Source organism: Pseudorasbora parva, chromosome 13 (genome assembly GCF_024679245.1).
Source record: "Pseudorasbora parva isolate DD20220531a chromosome 13, ASM2467924v1, whole genome shotgun sequence".
NCBI classification, from domain to species: Eukaryota; Metazoa; Chordata; class Actinopteri; order Cypriniformes; family Gobionidae; genus Pseudorasbora; species Pseudorasbora parva.
The window spans coordinates 24292360-24316615 of record NC_090184.1 but is presented as its reverse complement, the minus strand read 5'-3'; the positions used below and the strand labels follow the sequence as shown (position 1 = coordinate 24316615).

At 36.7% G+C, this 24256-nt stretch overlaps 2 protein-coding genes across 3 annotated transcripts in view; both read left to right on the top strand.

The window, feature by feature from the left end:
* Nucleotides 1-22297, top strand: part of si:dkey-91m11.5 (PH_BCR_vertebrate and RhoGAP_Bcr domain-containing protein) — a 61311-nt gene extending 39014 nt beyond the window's left edge. For both annotated transcript variants that reach the window (XM_067413586.1, XM_067413587.1), the window contains 15 exons: nucleotides 616-737; nucleotides 855-1020; nucleotides 1121-1240; nucleotides 1468-1543; nucleotides 1675-1779; nucleotides 1870-1944; nucleotides 4844-4941; nucleotides 5158-5277; nucleotides 12451-12510; nucleotides 15919-16028; nucleotides 17212-17351; nucleotides 17459-17593; nucleotides 17686-17791; nucleotides 20246-20408; nucleotides 20533-22297. In XM_067413586.1, coding sequence (XP_067269687.1) covers nucleotides 616-737; nucleotides 855-1020; nucleotides 1121-1240; nucleotides 1468-1543; nucleotides 1675-1779; nucleotides 1870-1944; nucleotides 4844-4941; nucleotides 5158-5277; nucleotides 12451-12510; nucleotides 15919-16028; nucleotides 17212-17351; nucleotides 17459-17593; nucleotides 17686-17791; nucleotides 20246-20408; nucleotides 20533-20622 — 1686 coding nt within the window. In that variant the 3' untranslated portion in view covers nucleotides 20623-22297. The remainder of the gene's footprint in view (nucleotides 1-615; nucleotides 738-854; nucleotides 1021-1120; nucleotides 1241-1467; nucleotides 1544-1674; nucleotides 1780-1869; nucleotides 1945-4843; nucleotides 4942-5157; nucleotides 5278-12450; nucleotides 12511-15918; nucleotides 16029-17211; nucleotides 17352-17458; nucleotides 17594-17685; nucleotides 17792-20245; nucleotides 20409-20532) is intronic.
* A 1517-nt stretch (nucleotides 22298-23814) lies between these two features.
* specc1la (sperm antigen with calponin homology and coiled-coil domains 1-like a) overlaps nucleotides 23815-24256 on the top strand; it is a 51690-nt gene continuing 51248 nt past the window's right edge. The window contains exon 1 of the mRNA XM_067413581.1: nucleotides 23815-24033. The gene's annotated coding sequence lies outside the window, so the exon portion shown is untranslated. The remainder of the gene's footprint in view (nucleotides 24034-24256) is intronic.

Genomic DNA, 24256 nt, shown 5'->3' with positions numbered 1-24256 from the left:
TCTGCCTTTTATGAATCATCTCATCCAGCCCATTTTTTTCCCATCTAGACATGCTTGTCCGAGGTTGAAACCCCCTCAGGCTGCCATCATTATCATGAAAATGGCTCCCGTGACTCACCCACAATAGCGCAATTTCTTAAGTGTGTCATGCCTCCATTTGAGTGAATGAGTCTGAGCCTCTCATTGGCTGCTTTTCCTCCTCACCTACTTTAAATGACCTCCTGCCTAAGGAAAAATAGTGACTGCCACTGATTCATGGGGAAGTAAACAATACACGAGCGCCCCCTATTGGTGAACAGTTAAAACTAAGTGTGTCAAGGTTGTTTGGTTTGCAAAAAAAATTGACGGACCCTTTTCACATTTCCAGAGTTCTCAAAAGCAGAAGTCGCCATAGTTAAGTAACCTTTTACAGCTCAAATGTGAAGATTTCCACAATAGCAATTCTGAGATTTTACAAAAGAGGGGAAAGCATAGAGTGATTACATAGGTCAGAAAAGAAACATAAAATTTGTCGTCTCTCACATTTTTTTAGAATTTTATAGAAATGTAACTGACATAGACATTTGTTTTAAATGTATTGTCTTGCATAGTAAAATCTTCCTAATGTCTTTAAAGAATCGACAGCTTCTCAGAGACCAGTTCATGGTGGAGTTAGTAGAAGGGGCACGAAAACTTCGGCATGTCTTCCTCTTTACCGACCTGCTGCTTTGCGCCAAATTGAAGAAACAAACCGGAGGGCAAGTCAATCTTTGACTTTTTTTTCTTTAAACATTACAAGTTTCAAAGTTGTCGTTTTTTTTAAAATCTCTCGGTCACATAAGTGACCCTTGTTTTCTGTGTCTCCCTATATTTAGGAAGGGGCAACAGTATGACTGTAAGTGGTATATCCCTTTAGCCGATGTCACCTTTCAGACCATTGATGAATCAGAGTCCTCACCGTTCCCTCAGATACCAGAGGAAGAGATAGATTGTATGAAGGTCAAGATCTCCCAGATCAAGAACGAGATCCAGAGAGAAAAGGTAGATGAAGGCATTCATCAGAGGCTTTTCCACAACAAGCAATCAGATTTGTGTTAATTGTCTCCCGTTTGTTCTTGCATTCATTCTCCCATGTGTTCAGAGAGTGTGTAAAGGAAGTAAAGTCCTCGATCGCCTCAGGAAGAAACTGTGCGAACAGGAATCGCTGCTGCTGCTCATGTCTCCATGCATGGCCTTCAGAGTCAGCAACAGGAATGGCAAGGTGAAACAATACTGAAAATCTGCTGTCTGTTTAGAAGTTCCTTTGACTTTTGAAAACTTAAATGGGACAGTTTACCGCAACATTTAAAATTCCAACATCAGTTACGGCAGTTATGGCAGACTGCTGAAAAATAACAAAGATTGGAATTCTATAATATTGTCAGAAAACTGAAAATTTAAACAAGCCATTCGCAAAGGTTCTCAAGTATTTGTATTTCTTTATTTCAGGGCTATACATTCCTTATTTCGTCTGATTATGAGCGAGAAGAATGGAGGGAGATAATTCGGGAGCAGCAGAAAAAGTGTAAGCACTGCTATTCCTCACAGAAACTTTCCTTTCTTCCAGGAAAATCACAACAGGACTCGGTGAACTTTTTCTACAGAAAGCAGCTTCCCTGACCAAGTCTCTCTTGATTTCTAAATGATCTCTCCCAGGTTTCAAGAGTTTTTCTTTGACTTCGCTGGAGTTGCAGATGCTCACCAACTCCTGCGTGAAGCTACAGACAGTTCACCATGTTCCGCTGACAATCAATAAAGAAGGTGAGTGCCTTTTTTTCTTTCATTAAGGAGTGCATTTCTTTCTTTCTATCTAAAACTTTTCATAACTTTAGTTGATTTTTCCCCTAATAGATGACGAATCCACTGGGCTGTATGGCTTTCTGAATGTGATTGTCCATTCTGCGACAGGGCTGAAACAGAGCTCAAGTAAGTTGTCTGGCACACGATGTCTCCCCTAGTTTATGAGACTGCACAGTGTTTTTTTGACAGTTGAAATTAGATGGAGTGAAATCCGGCTCACAGTAATCATTAAATTATTGAATGCGTCTCTAATATGTGCGCACATGCATGAAAACACCTGACATGCTCCCTGCTGTTGTTGGGCAGAGTTCTCTCTATGAACAGCTGTGGAATGGGTGGATTAACAGCGAACGCAGTGTTCTTTCTTAAATCTAACTCTCTTTTTCTCGCTCATTCATTGTTTCTGCTATGTTTCTTATAGCCTTTGTCCCCAATAGAATCTTCCCTAATGCAGAGTAGATTGTATAAACCATCACAACAATATAAAAATGGAATAAGATCCAAAAGAGCTTCACAAGCTACAGTCAATTTAGGAAAAAGCCATGAGACTGTATTACAGTAGCTTTACCATGTAATGCTGTTCTTAGGCACTATTTGAATCCAATGTTTAATAAATAATATAGTGTATTAAGGATTATAATGAAACATAGATTGATCAAAGGGGACAAAACAAAGTACAAGACATATATAAGTGACATTTGTTATTTCTATGAAAGATTTCTATTTAAAAAAAATAAACACTATTCTTTTAAGCTTGAGCACCAAATCAGCATATTAGATTGATTTCTGAATGATCATGTGACACTGAAGATAATTCAGCTTTGCCATCACAGGAATTGCATTTCATTAAAGGAGCCCTAGAATGAGTTGAAGCAATATGTCAAATTATTCTCTGATTTCTGGTGTCTATCTGATATCATAGAGGGTATGTTGCTTATTTAAGGCCAAAATTTATCCAGATACAGTTTTACAGGTCCATTTACAACTGTATAAATTGTCCCTAGGATGTAATGCTCTGTTTTTGTCTTATTTGGAAGGGTCATAAATATTAATGTTGAGCTCTGCTCTGATTAGCTTATTTCAGAAGCTCACGCAAGTGCAGTTGTTTAGTGAAGCAGCTCCTGAGTCCTGACCGTCCTGACAGAACACAGACCGACTGAATGACACTTTAAGCAAAACATCTTAAATGGAGATTGCTAAAATGCAGCTTACTTGTTTATTGGTGTTTTCAGATCATCCGTGCGAGAGCGAGAGAGCTTGCGTGCACATGGTTTCCAGATTGCACGTTTAGGTAAAACACCAGATAGTATACGTGTTCTTTTCACAGAAAAGCTTTGATTGGGGGATTAAAATGACTGAAATCTGGCAACCGCAAGCACGAACACTCGAACGCTCCCCCCCCCCCCCCCCCCCGACAAAACCAAAACCAGTGCTTTTTGTTCGTTTTTTTTTTTTTTTTACTACATTTTAGACTTTTTCGTCAACGATATTGCATGTTTATATAACGTTATTCACAATGTAGGCTATGCAGTGACTGTGATGCACGCTTAAATACAAGCATGTAAAAACATCATACTTCAGTTCTCAAAAATATAAATATATATTTTTTACAAAATAAATATATCGTTTTAACTTATATGGTGGAGTGGGTGACGTTAGCTAGAAGGATCGAGTGAGAGATCTTGTGAGGCAAGATGTAAAGCGCTTTGGATGGCCATAGGGTCTGTTAAAAGCGCTATATAAATGCAGTCCATTTACCATTTACCATCTATAAGCAACTAACTAATGTTGTATGACATGCGTATCTACGGTTGTATTTTGTTATACAAAATAATATTAACCTTTGTCATTAGACACACTATTTAGTTTTGTATGGTACTTGGAGTTTCCTGTTGTTACTGTACTAGCATCTTGCATTATCTAGAATGTTGTCTCCCTAAGAAACTTTCAATTTAATCAGAAATTGTTTAGACAGTCAATAAGTGGATAAAATCAGTACTTACTGCTTGCAGGAATATAGTTGCATTTGCCCCTTTCTTCAGTTTTAGATGCTGAGCGAAGCTTGCTTGATATTGTCCCCGATTAGAAAAACTGTCTGCGGTGACATGGGCCGAGCAAACTAACGATTTTGAATTAAATTGTTGCGGTATCCGATTTTAATAAATATCAACCATGACTGTTGACATTTTTTATCTGTCGGAAGGGTATGAAAAGTCCTCACGTCCCCTGCACAGCCTGGAACATGACATTTGTGTCCATGAGCTGCCGTTTTTGCTATCCTCGCTTGACGCTTGTTTACCTGCAGTCCCGATGATTCGGCTGCGCAGTTCCCCCTGACATTGAACATGGGGTGGCATATGCAAATGTTGGGGCGTACATATTAATGATCCCAGCGATTGCGTCACAGTTGGTGTTATATTGAGATTCGCCTATTTTTCTGTGGTGTTTTTCATGCACAGGGTTTACATAAGAAGTAGGAGGCAATGGTGTTTGAGACTCACAGAATGTGATATCCATGTACTGAACTCTTATTATTTCACTATGGCAAGGTTAGTTTAATTTTTCATTCTAGGGCACCTTTAAAAATATATATTTGTTATTTTAATTTGTTATTTTAATTATAATTTAAATATAATTTTAATTTTACTTTTTTTTACTGCATTTTTGATCAAACAAAGTCTTGGAAAAAGGAAAAAGGGACTTCCAGAGGTCACATAAAAAAATCTTACCCACTCTAAACTTTTGTAAAAGTAGTGTAAATATATATTAAAAAATACTGTATCATTTATAGTGTTAATTTCAGTGTTTCACTGTTGTTTTTACTGCTTCTTTTAGTTGTTTTAATTAAAGTGTTATACAAGACAGCTGCTTTTGATGACTAATTTATTTCCATGGTATTATATTTTTATTTTTGTATAAAGCTTTTTATTCCATAAATTATACTATATAAAGTATAATTTAGTTTTTATATTTAAAATGGCTTTATATGTAACTAGCTTGTTGTCTGTTCTCTCCCTCACCTCAGATCTGTACTGTACGCTAGAGGTGGACTCTTTCGGCTACTTTGTGAATAAAGCAAAGACTCGTGTGTACAGAGACACCACAGAGCCAAACTGGAATGAGGTCAGAACTGCAGCCCATCATCAGCACATAGTCACCTTCCCAAACATTACATGATGAAGAAACCTATATAGTGTTAGAAAGACAAGATAAAGTGTTAGTAATTATGTTGCAGTTACTTTTAGTTGAGAAGAAATTGGACCCTCCATCTTAAAATCTGAAAAGATATTATAATGCAAGTTGAATGATTTAAATGAAGGTTGGACCGTCTTTCCACAGGAGTTTGAGATTGAGCTGGAGGGCTCTCAGACCCTCAGACTGCTGTGTTACAGTAAGGTCAAACAGTGCAGAGATGATGGGGAGAACACGGATCGCATCATGGCCAAGGGACAGATTCAGGTATGCTTGCTCAGTATGTCCACTCATTACATGCAGTGATACCTTTTATATGACACTTGAATATTTTAGGGAGCTTTGAGATTATGAACTGCTCATATAAGTTCAGCAGTGGTTCCTCACAGTGATCACAGAGCCCAGGGATGATCTCGCCAACAAACACCAGACGGTTAATGGCGTATTGTTTTGAACACTTAATATGCGCTATACTAAAACGTAGAGGTGAGCATGTATTTATGGTGGCAGGGCCATGACTTTGGAATACCCTGCCTTTAGAGATTAGGCTGGCCCCTTCCTTGTCTATTTTTAAATCCCTGTTAAAAACTTTTTTATTTTCGTTGGTGTACTGATTACCCTGATATAATATGTTAAACTTTTAAATAGGTTTTTTATTCTTTTCTGGTTTATTTTTAAGTGCTATTCTTGCTCTTCTCTAAAGCACTTTGGTCAGCCTGGGAGCTCATTGTTTTGATTTGGGAATTTCTTTCATAGTATATTTTTTGTATCAGTAGTATCGATACATTTTAGGTCTGGAACTATTTTTTAAAAATTAATTTGTTGATAATATCTTTGATTAATTATTTACTGAGTTTAAAGTTGTCATTGTATTTAATGTCCAGTTTTAAAGGTGTCATGAATTGGCTTTTTTTTCTTTTTTTATACTGTTGTCTGAGGTCAACTAATGATGTTCGTGTGGTTTTTACATTCAAAAACATGTACATGATGTACATGATTTTACTGAACAAACACAATGATTTATTTCTCATCCACCTGCGATTGATTGGAATATTATTTCTGCATTACATGGCCCGCATGATCTGTGGATATAACCGCGAACACACACACGTGTGGTAGAGTGCGGATTGTGCCGCATTTTTCTGTCCGAGCCCGGCCTGCATCCGACAGTGCAGTAACCGAACCCGACCCTAGCCCGACAGGCATTAAGATATTTATGTCGGAGCCCGACCTGAGCCCGACAGTTAAAATCAAAAATAAATTCTCATATACTAATGACACATCATGTAGCTACGTTTGTTTGTGTGGAAAGCCCGCTTTTATTAAGCAACTGTAGGAAGGCATTCTGAAATGTTTACAGAGAAGCGCATCAGCACCTGTATGGGGCATCAAACATTACACAGAGCCCATTCAAATAGCCAACTGAAATTAAATGAACAAAGGTATACTAAAAATGGCCCAAGCTAAAAGAACAAAACATTAACGTAAGACAATTGAAATGCTTATTGAAATGAAAGTCACTCTTACCATTTTTCTCAAACTGTATGATTCCTGCAACATGGGATCTATTTACTCTATCCATCAAAGTTTAGGCTAATCGAGGTTTTATGCAGAAAAAGGATTGCATCATCAACTGTGGATGGCTTCAAGGCTGTCCTGCTCTTCTCGATGGTCCTGCCAGCAGCGCTGAAGTTCCGCTCGTTGCTACTGCTGGAATGACAAGAATGCCGCGGGCAATATGCACGCATGTGTTGTGCGTTGTTGTCACAGCCACATAAACAAATAGGAACCTTCCCCACATGAGCTAGAACTTCATTAAAAAATAAATTAAGTATCACACATTCCTAATATTAGGATCCAAAGGAAGCTTATGCAGCGACTGTGTTCTTCCACAATATCTTGCTATCTTCTTTGACGTGTTTATTGCTGCTGGCTAGCGTTATCCCATGAGTCGGTGGGCGGGGCTACTGAATTACATGTGTTTATTATTCTATAGACCATTTCAGAATGTTTGTAAACAATCGCCTTAAGATACTTCCGGGTGGCAGAACGCGAGCGGCTTCTACTGACAAACTGAAGAGATCAGCCGGCTACTGTAAATAGTAAGAACATTGCTGTTGTTTAAAGTTGAAACTATGACGAAAACGTGTTGTGTTTGGGGTTGTGCCATCAGATATACAGGAAAAGGTGTAGGATTTTATCGATTTCATTCAGAAAGAAGTAAATATATGCAGCAAAACCTGTGGGTGAGGAGGCTAAAGCGAGTGGACGTCGTCAAAAGTGGCGCTACAGAGAAGTATTCTCAAAATGGTCCATCTACAAAATCATAGCAGAGCATAATTAGAGCTGGGGAATTTCGAGACTAATATTAGTAAACTTTAGATCTCTTTTAACCCCTTACGATTCAAAGATCATACGGCCTCAGATTACTATTGTTCAACATTCACTGCTCATCACACATTATCTGGACAAACTCAGTATCATCAGAAAGATTAAAGACTCCAGCTTTGATATTTGAACACTGTTTATGATAAAACTGGGTTGCAGTGACATTCAATTCTTAATTTATGTCAGGAGTGCATTATTATCGATCCGTTATGAACGATATTTTGAATAGATTATCAGACGCACTTTATTCTCTCGTCTTCACTGGCTCATTTGTGTTCACAGAGATCGCAAAGAACAGCTTTAGTTTAGCTCTTAGTTTAAAAGTCCTCATATTTGGAGAAATATTGACATATCACGTTTGCAAAATATTTCGTCATACAGAATACCATTTCTATTCATTTCTCACGGAATTATTCGATAAAGAGTTAAAGCGCAGACCTCTCTCCTACTGTCTCGGACATTTCCTCATTCTGGCTCGAACGGGCCAATTCTAAATTTCTACGTGTGAACTAAGAAGCTAATAAACACACGATAACTATGGAATAAGGTTTTTGTGTGATTGTTCATGTGATTTCGGCTATTTTATATCAATAATGGATGTTTACATGACTGCTAACAGGTGTAGTGATTAGTTCCATATAAAATTATAAATATAACATATTTTAACATCGGGAGTTTGTGAGATATTGCAGATGCCACGAGTCATTAAAGTGGATCATTGCATCAAATCAGCTGGGAAACAGCATGACTGCACCGCGAGCCGGCCGCAATCACACAAGGTTTCGTGTTAAACACAGACACCGGAACTTTCAATGTTGCTGCTATAGCTTCAGATACAAAAAATAAAGAAAAAATGTGTGCAAAGGATTTGTTGAAAAGCAGAGAACAGGGAAATAGACTATCTACGATAGCCTAACATATTGTAATTCAAACAGCAACAGTCACTAAAATAACTACTCAATGGTAGGCTGAAGCTCATTTAAAAATTGTGGTATTAGACTAGCACTACATCTACTAGACCAAGGTTAGGCATTTCATGTATTGCTATCTCCTGAATTAATTAATTGGTCCCTCAATAATCATGTTAACTATGTCTGAATACTAGCGTTGCCATAGGAACGCTTCGGCTTTTGCCACCCGGAAGAACGTTTATTACTGTTGTGACGTCATGGTGAATTGTCGTATAGAGACGTCATGAGGTGGATGACGTCAGGATGAAGCGCACGATTGTTTTCTGGGCCTGGTGTCTATAAAAGCTTTTCAGCTCTAAAACTTACAGGATAATCTTATATTACCATGACCTTTTATATATCAAAAATATCTCAACTCATAACCCATTTAAATAAAAAGAACAAAATTAAATAAATTAAAACATGAAACTAAGCATTTTCCCCCATAGAACTGGGTTTTCTCTACTGTAAAGTGATGTAACTGATGTAATTGTTTCTCTGTGCACAAATCCAAGTAATCAGCAAAGAAACTGTGTTGATTATTTTCATTAGCGATTTTATCGATTAGTCATACATCCCAGGATAAAACAAAGCAGTGTATAATCTGCTTACACATAGTGACTAAGCATTTACATTTTTATTGCCTGATGCAATGAACAGAACAAAGCCGGTAAGTTGTTCAGGTAGATAATCTTGCCATATGCGGTGGTGTGGTCGTGTCACCAGGGAACATAGCAGAGGGGCAGCCTTGGGGAAATGCTTAGGTGTTATGCTAGACAAGGATTAGAGGGACTGTACTATGGATCAAAGTTCTTTGGAAGCGCTCCAGAGAGAAAGTGGGACATGACACGCTGACAGAGTCTCAAAGGGGAAGGTGTGACATTATGGATGGGAGGAGTGAGAGTCTGCGTCGGCAAATTAAAGCTTTTGTCTTAATCACATGATCCTGTGTTGCCACGGCAACCATATGCATTTCCTTTGTGGCCACAGACCGTATTCTCCTCAGTTATTCCCTTCAAACACTCCCGGCAATATCCTTTATACCTGTTTGTATAGAGTTATAATCTTTGGTTTCTTCTCACATGATTGTTACAACTGAATACATAGAGATTACAAGAACATAATATTGTCCAAAACGTTTATTGTCCTAAACTTTGGAAGCGCCACATTTCAGTGCTGTAACCAAAAAAAAAAACACCAAGCAGAACACTTGAAATTGTCTTGAATACATTGTCGGTAGGTAAGCTGCCACACTGGGCCATAATCATCAGGGTGGGTGGAGATTCAGTAGTTAATCCCAGCGCTCCATCTGTGGAACGGCTCTGTCAGGGGAGCTCTGTGTGTGTGTGTGCGCGCGTGTGTGTGCTCAAGAATATATCAGACAAGACGTTCACAACAACAGGTTCATCCAGACCAGCATGAGAGCAGTAATACAGTTTTACAGTTTTGACACACTGCTTCAGGATGACATGGAACTCAAGCCGGCCGTTGTGTTAGAAGATCTGAATTTGACTGAGCTTCTGTGAGCGGGGAGGGATTCGTTATCCTACATCCTGCTGCTTCTTGTCAATAACAGTAGCTTCATCTGGGGAACCCGAACGAGATGAGCAATAAGGACCAGATCGAGAATGGTGAAGAGAATTATGGTAGAATGAAGGCTGTGAGCAGTAAACAGATGAAGGAAGAGTTGATTAGCAGCTGTGCAGAAGAGGAAGAGGAGAAACAGGAGGAGGACGAGGAGGTGGATACTGGCCTCAGAAGAGGTCCCAGCACTGGGGCTCGACTCTGGGGTAGAGTTCGCAGCACGCTTCTCAGGCAGAAGGTAACGAGACCCTCGCCTCCTTGTGTGGGGAATTCTGGAAATGAGAAACTCTGTTCATTATCTTGCTTTGTGATGGATTTTATGGCCCCAATTTATATTAGGTGGCCTTAAGTACTATGTACTTACATCAAAAAATAAGTACAATGTACTTACTGTCTTCAAATTGTATTGCAAAACACCTTTGCTGATATTGGGATATGGGTAAAGTTAGGAACGTGTGGTGGTGTGAGTCAGTTTAAGGGTAGGGTTAGGTGTAAGGGAAGTGCCAACTGTGTAATTACAAATGTAACTACAGAAATTAATTACAGACGTTATTACATGCAGGTATTTTTTTAAATGTAAATACAATGTAAAAACATGTATGTACACAATAAGTGCATCAAATGATTAATTAAAATGTTAGTACATAGTAGTTAAGGCCACCTAATATAAAGTACGTCCGATATTATTAAGAATTCGGTTAGGGGATGGCGAAGTGTTTGATGTGGATTTTATGATCAGTTTGTATTTCATGGTATTAGTAAAACGGAAGGGTGTTTATTGTTTTGGTTAAACTATACAACAGAAATTGTGATTTGAAAACTATTAAGGCTTGAGAATGAATACATGAGACTTTCATACCTCCAGGGGTCAGCAAGAGTCTGCTGAGGGTTCAAATGTAGTTAGTTAACATAAGATACATGGCTATTCAATGAAAGTCCCAAGAGGTCCAGCCTCTATATTTCCTTCCTAGCGACGGTCCGGACAGTACTTTATTTTAACAGTTATACATTTCCATGGGGGCAGCCGTAGTACTTTGTAAAATAAAAAATTCTAAACACTCAAAAGTCATCAAAGAGAATCAAATGAAAATCTTGGGCCCTAAAAGAGCATGTTTTGGTCAAACTGGATATCCAGTTGCCCACCCAACTGGATATTGAATATAAAGAAGTTAGAACAGATGTTTTATAAAGCCATTTTGTTTATTTATATATATATTTAGACACACGTGTGTGTATGGCACATAGAAACATTGGGATTAAGAAAACCTACTGGGGGTGCAGAGTTAACCTCTTAAGAAATGTGTGGACCATTTTTATGTAATTAAATAAAAAAAATAAACTACTAAAAATAAACAACATAAGTTAATCATCAAAACTCTCATCATGAAGACAAAGCAATGTTAACTAGTAAAACTTCCCTTGACATCTCTAAATAATGTTCCAAATTATATAATTGTTTATTATGAAATACTTATACTTTTAATATATTTATTCATAATTCTAAATTTATGGACAAAAAACAAAACATCTAAAGGTGCCATGCATTGTCACACACCTGGTTTGGTTAAACGGTCAGAGTCAGCAAGTAATTGTTCTTGCTGCATTCTTATTTTCTGCAGTGTTTTAGCTGAAGTATATATTTTGCTGCTCATCTTGTTTCTGCTATACTGTTGTTAAAATCACAGCGTCTTCTGCAGCTCAAGTCACGGCTGAAGGCCGTTGTTGGAGCATGATGCTTTATTTTTTCAAAAGACTCTAGTCTTCAGTTCTAATACACTGATTTGCTGCTCACTAAACATTTCTTTTTATTATTAATAATGGAATCTGTATGTACTCATGAATGATTTATGAATCAGTGTGTACTTGTGTATTATGATGAAAAATGCAGTGAGTCCTGTCTGAACACACTGGATGTTCCCTGATCATCTGTGTACAGAATATGACATTGATTGTTGCTGTCATTCCAGCATGTTCTAGTGTACCAGTCGCCTCTCATATTAGATAAATCAGATTTGTTGGCATGAGTAAAACCAACCAATCAATACAGGTCTTTCCTTTGGCTTCAAGCTAGTAAATTATGTTGTCGCATTACCTATCAGACCACAGTAAATACAAACTGACATCCTGTCATTAGAGACAGTGGATTGACAACCGACTATGTGGACATTATGTAATACTGGGTTTAAAACCTACGGAAGATGGACATATTAAAGAAGGGAAACTGCTTGGATCATAAAATTCTATTTGTTTTGCATTTCTGTTAGTTAAAGGACCTTGCTGGTTAGTTGAAAGAGTATTGTGCATTGATCTGTATGAATTGCATGCATTGTGCCTCAGCAGCTATCTTCATTCATCCTGGCTCAGCTGATTTGTTTATTTATTTATTTATTTTTGCAAAATGTAGATGCTTTCCAGTATCGTCTTCACTGAGCTGCCATTTTTAGCAGGTGACTCTGCGTTTGGGTCACACTCAGATAAGGATTATCCTCTTGATTGACATTTGTCCCTATTTTCACAGCTGGATCCTCAATCACTGCAGGGTAAAGACTGGCAGAGGACAGTAATCAGCATGAATGGGGTCAGTGTGGCTCATCCTGCAAAATAATAACACCTTTACTAATAATAGGAGCAATCACTTTATTAAATGCTCAATAGTCCATTTACATTTAAATAGGCCAGTACACGTTAAGATCATCTATATATATCTGGGAAGATATATATAGATGATATATAATTGATGTTGCTGTGCCATTGCAGAAAACTGAAATATATGACGATATAACCATATGTAATGCATAACGTGGTTATTACTTGTCTCTTTTGCATATTTTTAAAGATATTTAAATTAGATTGTGTAGAAATAGTTATTGTATTTATTATTCCCTAAAGCTGTATAACAGACACATTTCAGTAGATTTAATTTGCCAAAATATTAACACTATTTTCTAGTTTCAACTCTTTTCAAAAACACTACTGTTCAAAAGTTGGTTCTAAAAGATTTGTTAAATGTTTTTGTAAATTAATCTCACGTTTGCGTTTATTTGATAGAAATACAGAAAAAGTACAATTGTAAAATATTATTACAATAAAAAAAAAGGTATATTTCAAAATGTAGTTTATTTTTGTGATGGCAAAGCTGAATTTACAGCATCATTACTCAGTGTCACATGATCTTTAAGAAATCATTCTAATACGCTGATTTTCTGGCCAAGATAATCTTGAAAATAGTTGTGCTGCTTAATATTTCGGTGAAAATCATGATATATTTATTCAAGTTTCTTTGACGAATAGAAAGTTAAAAATATTGTGTGTGTGTGTGTGTGTGTGTGTGTGTGTGTGTGTGTGTGTGTGTGTGTGTGTGTGTGTGTGTGTGTGTGTGTGTGTATATATATATATAATATATATTTTTATATATATATATATATATATATATATATATATATATATATATATATATATATATATATATATATATATATATATATATATATATATATATAGTTGGGCAAAAATGTATTTAGTCAGCTACCAGTTGTGCAGGTTCTCCTACTTAAAAAGATGAGGCCTGTAATTTTCATCATAGGTACACTTCAACTAAGAGACAGGATGAGGGAAAAAAAATTTCTACAGAAAATCACATTGTCTAATTTTTAAAGAATTTATTTGCAAATTATGGTGGAAAATAAGTGTTTAGTCACCTACAAAAAAGCAAGATTTCTGGCTCTCATAGACCTGTGACTTCTTCTTTAAGAGGCTCCTCTTTCCTCCACTCATTACCTGTATTAATGTCACCTGTTTGAACTCGTTATCAGTATAAAAGACACCTATCTACAACCTTAAACAGTCAGACCCCAAACTCCACTATGGTCAAGACCAAAGAGCTGTCAAAGGACACTAGAAACGAAATTGTAGACCTGCAACAGGCTGGGAAAACTGAATCTGCAATAGGTAAGCAGCTTGGTGTGAAGAAATCAACTGTGGGAGCAAATATTAGAAAATGGAAGACATACAAGACCACTGATCTCCCTTGTTCTCGGGCTCCATGCAAGATCTCACCCTGTGGGGTCAAAATAATCCCAAGAACGGTGAGCAAAAATCCCAGAACCACACTGGGGGACCTAGTGGATGACCTGCAGAGAGATGGGACTAAAGTAACAAAGGTTACCATCAGTAACACTACACCGCCAGGGACTCAAATCCAGCAGTGCCAGTACATGGCCCATTTAAAATTTTCTAGAGTGCATTTAGAAAATCCAGAAGAGGACTGGGAGAATGTCATATGGTCAGATGAAACCAAAATATAACTTTTTGGTAAAAACTCAACTTGTCGTGTTTGAAGGAGAAAGACTGCTGAGTTGCACCATACCTACTGTGAAGCCCGGGGGTGGAAACATCATGCTTTGGGGCTGTTTTTCTGCAAAGGGACCAGGGTGACTGATCCATGTAAAGAAAAGAACGAAATGGGGACATGTATCGTGAGATTTTGAGTAAAAACCTCCTTCCATCAGTAAGGGTATTGAAGATGAAACGTGGCATGGTCTTTCAGCATGACAATGATCCCACACCACCCGTGCAATGAAGGAGTGGCTTCGTAAAAAGCATTTCAGGGTCCTGGAGTGGCCCATCCAGTCTCCAGATATCCAACCCATAGAAAATCTTAGGAGGGAGTTTAAAATCTGTGTTGCCCAGCAACAGCCCCAAAACATCACTGCTCTAGAGGAGCTCTACATGGAGGAATGGGCCAAACTACCAGCAATAGTGTGTAAAAACCTTGTGGTGACTTACAGAAAACGTCTGACCTTTGTCATTGCCAACAAAGGGTTAATAACCAAGTATTAAGTATTAATTATATTGTTATTGACCAAAGACTTATTTTCCACCATAATTTGCAAATCAATTCTTTAAAAATCAGACAAATCGTGATTTCATGATTAAAAATAAAATCATGATCTTAAAAATCATGTGATTTTCTGGATTTTTTTCTTCTTTCTGTCTCCCATAGTTGAAGTGTACCTATGATGAAAATTACAGGCCTCTCATCTTTTTAAGTGGGATAACTTTGGGTGTCTAAAAAAGTGCTATATAAATGTAATTAATTATTATTATTAACTTGCACAATTGCTGGATGACTAAATACTTTTTTGCCCACTGTATGTGTGTATGTATGTATGTATGTATGTATATGTATATATATATGAATGTATATGTATATATATGAATGTATATATATATATATATATATATATATATATATATATATATATACCGTGTATGTGTCCATATATAGAGTCAAACAAAAAATTATTCAGACACCAGATATAATTTTGTACTAGTGGGTAATTAAGTAAGTAAGTGAGGATAGCAAAATAAAATACTCTGTGACATATTATACCCAAAATGTCTTAATACAGTGGACTACCAGTAAAATTGGTAAACATTTGGGACCAAAATTATTCAGACACTTTGACCTGATTATATTTAGCTTAAGTTGTGTTCTTTAATTGCTAATGAGACCTTTTACACCACAGACTGAACAAAATTAAGCATTGTTTGGTAATTGGTTAACTTAAATTGGTATTATCTAACTGTGGACTTCCATTTAACAGCTGATTGGATGATTGTAATCTAATACATACCTTTCTATCAAAGTTATCTGACATTATCAAAATGAATTTGTTCTGACAGTTTAAACTCTGAGTTCTTTTCATATTTTATTACTGTTTCTAAATAATGATAGTGTGATAATGTTACTGTCATAATGTGAGAAAATGTTGAGAGTGTCTGAATAAATTTTAATTTGACTGTATATCTTCCTGTATAAAGCAATGATGGATTATCTTGGCCATGTGGCTTGATATTAAGCTGATAGCCACAGCTTACAGTGATTTAATTCTTGATTATTTGATAGGTGAGATTGAGCACAGAGCTCTTTTGTTCTCATCAGTGAGATGTTTTAAAAGTTGTGCACATTCATCACTCTTTCCAGATTGAGGTCAAGCTGTCTATGCGGTTTACCAGCAGAGAGTTCAGTCTGAAGAGGATGCCCTCCAGGAAACAGTCCGGAGTGTTTGGGGTCAAAATCGGGGCTGTCACTAAGTGAGTCAACCTACCAATCAATCTATCTAGTGTACGACTGATATAAATACATTACGAATAGCATAAGAGATATAATATTGTTTTCCCCATATAAAAAAAAGTTATTTTCATATTTTAAAAAAATGTTTTAATTGTCCACTCATATTAGACTATTCCAGTCATATCAGTAGCCAAAAAAGTGGATCTCATCGGGCCTGCCATGTTGTGATCAAATGACCAGCCAATACTACTTACCCTACTTTTGTGTAATTTCATTACTGAAAACTTTTGTTTTTGAGTAATGCTGCATCCACACCACAAGATGTCAGTTTAAGACCAAGCTGACTGCCAAAACGGCTAGCGAGTGCGCCTTTAAGGATTAATAAAGTTATATTGTATTGTAAAAGTCAATCGTGATTCAATAATAAAAGCTGTCACGTTTCACCCACACATCTCTCACTCCAAGAGCAACACCAGTCAGATGTCAGCCATGTTTCCCGTAATTTAGAGGACACAGGGACCCTTCTCGGTGTGTTTTCATAGACCCACCTGACTCAAATGAGGGCTCATAAAAAATAAGAAGGGGGAACACTTCCTTTTAATAAAGCTGAGGAAAGGTGGTCTTCGTCAGAAGCAGAAAGGAAAACAGAAAGCAACCCCATTATGGACTTCCTGAGAAACAGGAAGAAATTATTATTAAAGGCAAGGGTTTGCCAAGGGCTTCCCTCAGAGGACTGCAATAAAAACAGGACTGTGGATTTAGGAATTAGACTCTCAGATATGCATTTTTATAGTTTAACAGCAATGCATAAGAGTGAAATATTGCACTATAATAATAGTTGTTTAGAAAAAAGAAAGAAAAAAAAACATGACAGTTTTGGGAGGGATTTATGCTGGACAAAATGTTAATTTTCCCAGGTGGTCTCATTATGATGTTGATTTTGGGATACTGGAATGATCTGTCAGGATAATGCAGATGTAGGTTTAAATATAGGCTGTAAGAATGTTGATACCACAAAGTAACTTTTCCTTTCACAGTGAACAAATAAACAAGCTCTTTGAATATGCGTTTTTTTTACATCCCAGAAATGTGCCAAAAGATTCCCAGAATTTCCTGTGGTCATAGAATTTACAGCTTTAAAGATCAACTGAAATATATTTTCCAAATGCTCATTGTTGACTTGTGTGTGTTTGTTCCCCTCAGACGGGAGCACTCCAAAGTGCCTCTCATTGTGAGACAGTGTATAGAGGAGATTGAGCGCAGAGGGATGGAGGAAGTGGGCATCTATCGTGTCTCTGGAGTGGCCACAGACATCCAGGCCCTGAAAGCTGCGTTTGATGCCAGTGAGTACAATAGCATAAAATATAAGAATAAAATTAAATAAAAATATCAAATATATTATTTTAGATATTTAATATTATATACATTTGTATGTTTTGTGACTTAACAGACAATAAAGACGTTTCAGTTATGATGAGTGAGATGGACGTGAATGCCATTGCTGGAACTCTGAAGCTTTACTTTAGAGAGCTTCCTGAGCCCCTCTTCACCGATGAACTCTATGCAAATTTCACTGAAGGAATTGGTAAGTTAAGAGTTATTTATAAATGATTATGATTAATAGCTTATATAAAACAACTCCCAAAAATGTATTCTTGCTTTTTGAATTTCCCTCAGCGCTGTCAGACAGTGTGGCAAAGGAAAGCTGTATGCTGAACTTGTTACTCTCACTGCCCGAACCTAACCTGCTGACCTTCCTGTTTCTGCTGGACCATCTCAAGAGGTGAAGATTGTCTCATCAGTCATATTTCAATAATATGATTCCTAAGGGAAAATATACAGATTTGAACTGGTGCTTGTGAAATCCTGATCTCAATTTAGGAACCAAAATATCATAGAAATCACTTAAAACACAGTTTTTGAGTGCTGTCAAATCGATTAATTGTAATTAATCGCATCTAACATAAATGTTTTTGTTTACGCGTTAACGCAAATTCATTTTAACGGAACTCATTTTATTAACGCACGATTAACATTGTGCATTTTCTTTTTGATCCATTGCCCGTAGTTGGAGAAATTGAGATGAGCCATAGACGGAAAGGATGCAGCAACAAACAATAATAGAGAAAGAAAAGGGTTAACAATAACATTAATCTGAAACAAGTGCAGTTAAAGCCTACATAAACTACCATATTTTCTGCTTAACTTTTATTAGACTCCAGGTCGGAAGAAAAGTGTGTTTTTCACCGAGCACATTCTCTGCAGTCTGAGCGTGATACACAAGCTCACTCTCGCTCGGGTAAATCATCACCATCACCGCTTACAGTACATGTATACATTATTAGAACTAAATACATTACAATCAGCTAAAACGAATACACAGGTTACTTTTCTGAACAAGAGTGCTCCCAAGTCCGTGTTTCTCACACTGTTTGCGTGAATCGCGGCACAGGGCACAGTTCGGCACACACACACACACACACACATTAAATACCGGCAGTTCATTTGGGAATGCGCTGAAACTCTTAAAGGGGCCACACTATATTCCTACTCGTGGAATATGGGCCTCCTCCAGGTATGGTGTGTTACTGGTGCGCTCACAGGTCCGCATCACAGCTTTCACATTACCAATTTTTCATATGAACAGTGCCCTGTTCTGAATTAAACTGCCAGTGTAAAAACTCCCTTTATTTATATTCATAAAATGAGAGAAATCACTGCTTATTCTGAATTTTTAAGCTTAGGCTTAAGAGACATAAACAAGTACTTTGAAAAACATCTGTGACCGTTAATGCATGTCTAGTCTTCATGCTCTGAGTATGGTTTCACTAATAATAAACGTACATTTGCATAAAGCATGCATATTTGTCCATACCCATTTGATATATACATACATACAGTATATACATACATACATACATACAGTATATACATGCAAATATATCTTCAATATATACATGCGTGTGTGTATTCAAATATACTTATTATACACAGAAAGCACACACATAATATGTAAACACAAAATGTAATGTGAGATGCGATTAATCATGATTAATTGATTTGACAGAACTACCTTTTTTTTTTTTTTTACAAAACTATATGCAAATTAGGGCTGTTAACAGCATAGAAAAATCACAATTAATCTCATAATTTATACCAGTCTTTAATAAGCAGAAGGACATATTAAACTGTGTGAATAAATTAAATGAAAACATTTTTTGTCTTCAAGTCCTTAACAGCTGTTGTTTGTCAGACTGTACAAATATGATCTGCACTGTAAGCCATGTCACACTGTAGGATCTCAGTTGTCATTAATGTCAGACTTTACGGCAATAATGGCATATTAAAAAGGGACACATGCAAGAAGACTCATCCGGGCTTTTACATCATCAATTTGTGACACATATGGTGACCGAGCTGCCTTTACATGCTTAATATAAATGATGGATAGCAAACAAAAACAATCTCTACTGTAAATTAACTAGTATTGGCACGAACCTTAAGATGACGCGGGCTGATAGGTCCTTAACTCATTTGGTAGCGATCACATTGTCATCTATACAGCGCAGCTGATTGGATGCTGTTGCATCAGCGGCCAATTAACTGCGACTCAACATTCAAACGAATACCAGTAGTGTTCCTGTTAGCAGTCTGTAGTAGATCTATTCCACCAAGACCAAATACATTAGCATTGCCATATCAATTACCATGCCAAGTTGTGATGACAGAATTTTGATTATAGCTTTACTTAAAAAAAGAAAACTGGAAAAAAATGACAACATGTATGTGTGGAGCATGTGGTAGCTTGTTGTGGTCTTAATAATTGCATCATCAGGTTCTGCGCTCCTATTGGTGTTTGATTTGACAGTTGTCGTAGGTAGGAGTAGTCACAATTCAAGAAAACTTCTGACAATGCCATAATTTCGTCTGAGGTAAAATGTGATCACAGTGGACCTTAATCGACCGTCAGCGAACATTTGTCAAACTAGCAATCAAAGACTTCAGATTTTGGCCTAGTATCAGAGGAATCTTTGTGGATTTACAAAATTTGTCTCAGCCGGCTAAATCATGGCCAAAAGTTTACTTTTTTGTGTGTTGCCAACTTTTTTATGGATAGACAAAACCATTCACATTTTCTTCAGATCTAGTATTACTTGTGTTTTGTGAATCATTTCCAAAAGTCAGATTTGTTTTAGACCTACGTGATGACTGAGACGTTCTTATTTGTTTTCCTCAGGGTGGCTGAGAATGAGAGCTTCAACAAGATGTCCTTCCACAATCTCGCCACAGTGTTCGGCCCAACCCTCCTTCGCCCCTCTGAGAAGGACAGTAAAATTCCAGCCAATCCCACACAGCCCATCTCTATGAGTGACAGCTGGTCTCTTGAGGTTATGTCTCAGGTAACACATGTAACAGACTAAATTTTGGTTTTAAATGTCCTGAGGTCTGAAAGCATGTAAATGAGTCATGTACTGTTGTATTGGTTGGATCTGTTGGTCAAGTTGTTCCTCTTCATCTCTATAGGTCCAGGTATTACTGTACTTCCTGCAGTTGGAGACTATCCCTACTCCAGATAGTAAACGTCAGAGTATGCTCTTCTCCACAGAGGTTTGAAAAGAAGCTCAGGTGCATTATGGTGTGAAATGCCCTGGGAATAAAGTGATTCAGCATGTGACCAATGGAGGGCACCAACAACCTACTGAAATCTTTCAAGCGGAGTGAATTCCCAACTGCATCAGTAGCATTCTGTTGATATTTCTGGAGAGTTTACAGTGAAGAATGACAAGCCAGTCTGATATCTTCCCACAGACTCACTGTTACAAGCACTTAGAATTACATTCAACATGCAGGTGATGTTGTTTATTTTCACTGTCACCCATTGTAACATTTCTGACTGAATGGTGAGTGCCAAGCTTCTCGTAGTAAGTCGTTGGATGGTGAATGTTTTTCTTGCGTTTTGTCTTGTTCCTTTCAGCACTGTGGGTTTATAAAGAATGACAAATTCCAGTTTTCCATGACCGTTTTATTTGATCTGACATTTTGCTCACCTATGATTTATGTCTTCCCATGGCGAGGGCTACGGAACATCTGAACACGCAAATCATGAGCAGGAACACATTTATATGGCCCTTTTCTGATGGATAAAACACAACGCAGAGAATTCAAATGTGAGATTCTTTAACCAATGTGTGACTATGGTCAACATAGTAGCGGTCTTAATGGTTCATGACCAAACAGAAAATATACAGTATGGCACAGTTTCTACCATTCCCAAGATTTCCAAGAAAATACATTACGTTTGTTTTATGAAAACATTTCTCTGTTTTATTTTACATAAATCCACTTAATAGTGGATTACTGAGCCTATATTAAAATAATACAGTACACATGGGTAATATCACATGATATTATAGGACTAGAACTCACTAGAACTAGACTAGTTCTAGACTAGAACTAGGACTAGAACACTTCAGTTATTTTCTAAATGGAAACATCACATAACTTAGAAAACAAAACCGTAAAGCTAGTTTTAAATCTGTATATCATATAAGGCGTTGCACGTTATGCATACATTCTTAACCGTAACTGATAGACATAATACTGTATATTAAAATGGATATAGAAGTTCTCCATCAGAACAATACCACTGCTACTACACTTCTATTATTGAGCAAAAATTAACTTAATTCAAACACTGTAAATCTTTCTTGTTTAATGTTTTAGGATGTTTTTTTTTTTCTTTAGCTGTTCATAAAACTTGCAAGCACTTTGCGATCCTGAACAGTGCCAATACCTTGCCCTGTTATGTGTTTATGTAAATTGTTTAGTTTATCTTGGCTAATATGCATATATCTGTATTATGTTGTTCAGAACAAAACGTCATGTAACATGCAGGCATGTTGATTTGTTTATGACTTATTTTCCTTTATAGATTACCTTTAGTTATTGTATGACAGAGTCTTTACGCTTGTGTATTTCCTTTAGAGTAAGGGAAAACGAGACATTCCTGTAATTGTGTTGAATATCATTGCCTTTCTTTGTTCATATTCCATTGTATGTTCTGGAATCTGCACTTCCTTTATCAAAGTCCTAGTGGAATTACAACTCAACTATAGCCATGTAGTTTTTCTCTCTTTTATTTGGTACATTAGACACTGTACTGATGAAGATATTCCTGGCTGGCATTTTACAACCCATCCTCCATGATGAGCAAATGTTCTGTATATGGAAGTATTGCAGAGTGTGTGGATTAAGGAGATGGATCACAATAAACTCCTTCATCCTCTTGTTTCCACAGAGCCGTTGACTGTTCTGTGTGTTTATATGACCGATGGCCAAGTACATTAAACGTTCCTCAAAAAGAGATAGCATTACTCCCCAGAAGACGTTAGGACACAGTGGTTTGCGTTCAGCATTCCGTCCTCTTCTGGAGCACTATTGTGAAACGATAGTCTTCGTTTATTATTTTTACTGGACAATACTCAAACTGCACAATGCAACACTTGTATGGCAGACCTGCTCAAGTGTGGTCATAATGTGATTCTGTACAAAGTAGATGAATAATAAACATGAAATTGGTTAAAATGATAACTGCAAATCCCATATTTTTGTTTATTTTTCAGTTTTATATTTAGCTTTTTTTTATATTTAGTATTTGGTGCTAAATGACTAAATCATACAAGTCAGGGTTTAAATTTGTATTTAGACATTGGTAACATAATTGCAAAATTGCTTCATATAAATGCATATATTGTTATTTTACCAAATAATTTAAGTAATTATTTTGATGGCAAAGCCATTACTTTAGTCTTGAGTGTCACATGATCAGAAATCAGGTCATTTTGGGCTCAAGAAACATTTATTATTATTGTAAGTATTGAAAACTGTTGTGCTGCTCAATATTTTTTGTAGAAACCATGATATTTTTTTTTAGGTATGTGCTTTGATGAAAAAAAAAATTCATTCTATAAATTAATTGAAATATAAACTATAAAAGTCTTTACTGTCACTTTTGAACAATTTACTGCAACAATTGCTGAATAAAACTTTGAATTTATTTTAAGAAATTAAGTTTATTGTAATAATATTACTTTATTGTATAAAAAAAAAAAAAAAAAAAAAAAAATCCTGACTCCAAACTTTTGAACCTCCTTTTAGTGGCTATTTGTTTTAACAGAAAAAAAAAATTATTATTAATTGAAAGTTTCAATTAATACTTTTATTATCATATCAGTTTCATTTTCAGACTTAGGCTTCTAACCTAGAAAGAATTGTCTGCCTTTTTTGTCTGACTTAAACTCGTTTTGTGTTCTTTGGACTGCATAAAAAGGATTTAAAAAAAAAACATATCTATAAACTTAAGTGAACTGGTGTATGCTTTGTTTCAATGATGTCAAAGTGTATTATGGCTAATGCTGATCTTCAGTTGCAGGAATGATTCATGCTTGACTGCAAAGACTCATAAAACACAAAGTAGCCTAAATGACTGGCAAATTAAGGAGAAATAAGTCTTAGTAGTACAGATGAAAGACGGGGCATTGGAACAGCACATATCTTAGCTTCATATCTGTGTACATAACTCATAATTTTAGGCTGCTACTACTGCAGATTTATGAATTAGTATGACACGTCAATACAGTTAGCTTTGGAATATAATTTAATATTATCAGTACAAATTTGTTGTAATCACATTTATTTTAATTTTTAAAACAAAAGCTGGTTGTTTTCTGCTAACAAAATGAATAATTCATGCTGCACAGCTGTGATATTGAAACACATGTGGTAGGCGGGCGTAGAGTGAGTGTGTGGTGATCTGATGATCTACTGTGTGTTTGTCTACTGTCTGTCAGTCGCGCTGTATTTGCCGTGGGCAGCCGTCAGTGTAGCATGAAACGGCTATCTACCTCTCAGAAACGATGTCACTACTAAAACTCCGGAATACCCTTTGTTATCTACCCTCGAACACTACCAAGAAGATCATCTACCCTGACGGGCGCTTATACAGACCGAAAGTAGGGAGCAAAGGTAATAAATGGGACATTTATTTCCTCTCGCATCCTGTTAAAGTAGCACATCCTGTTAGCATTAGCGGTTAGCCTGTAAACTCACAACCATGCCGTGACAAACATGGGACTGCAGTGATGAAAGTGGATGTCAAATTGGTCATATTTATGTGTTTATCCAGATTTTGTTGCCCCGGCTGTTGTGAAACGTGTCACGTTTGTAGGGATGGTTGTTATTTCTCGAA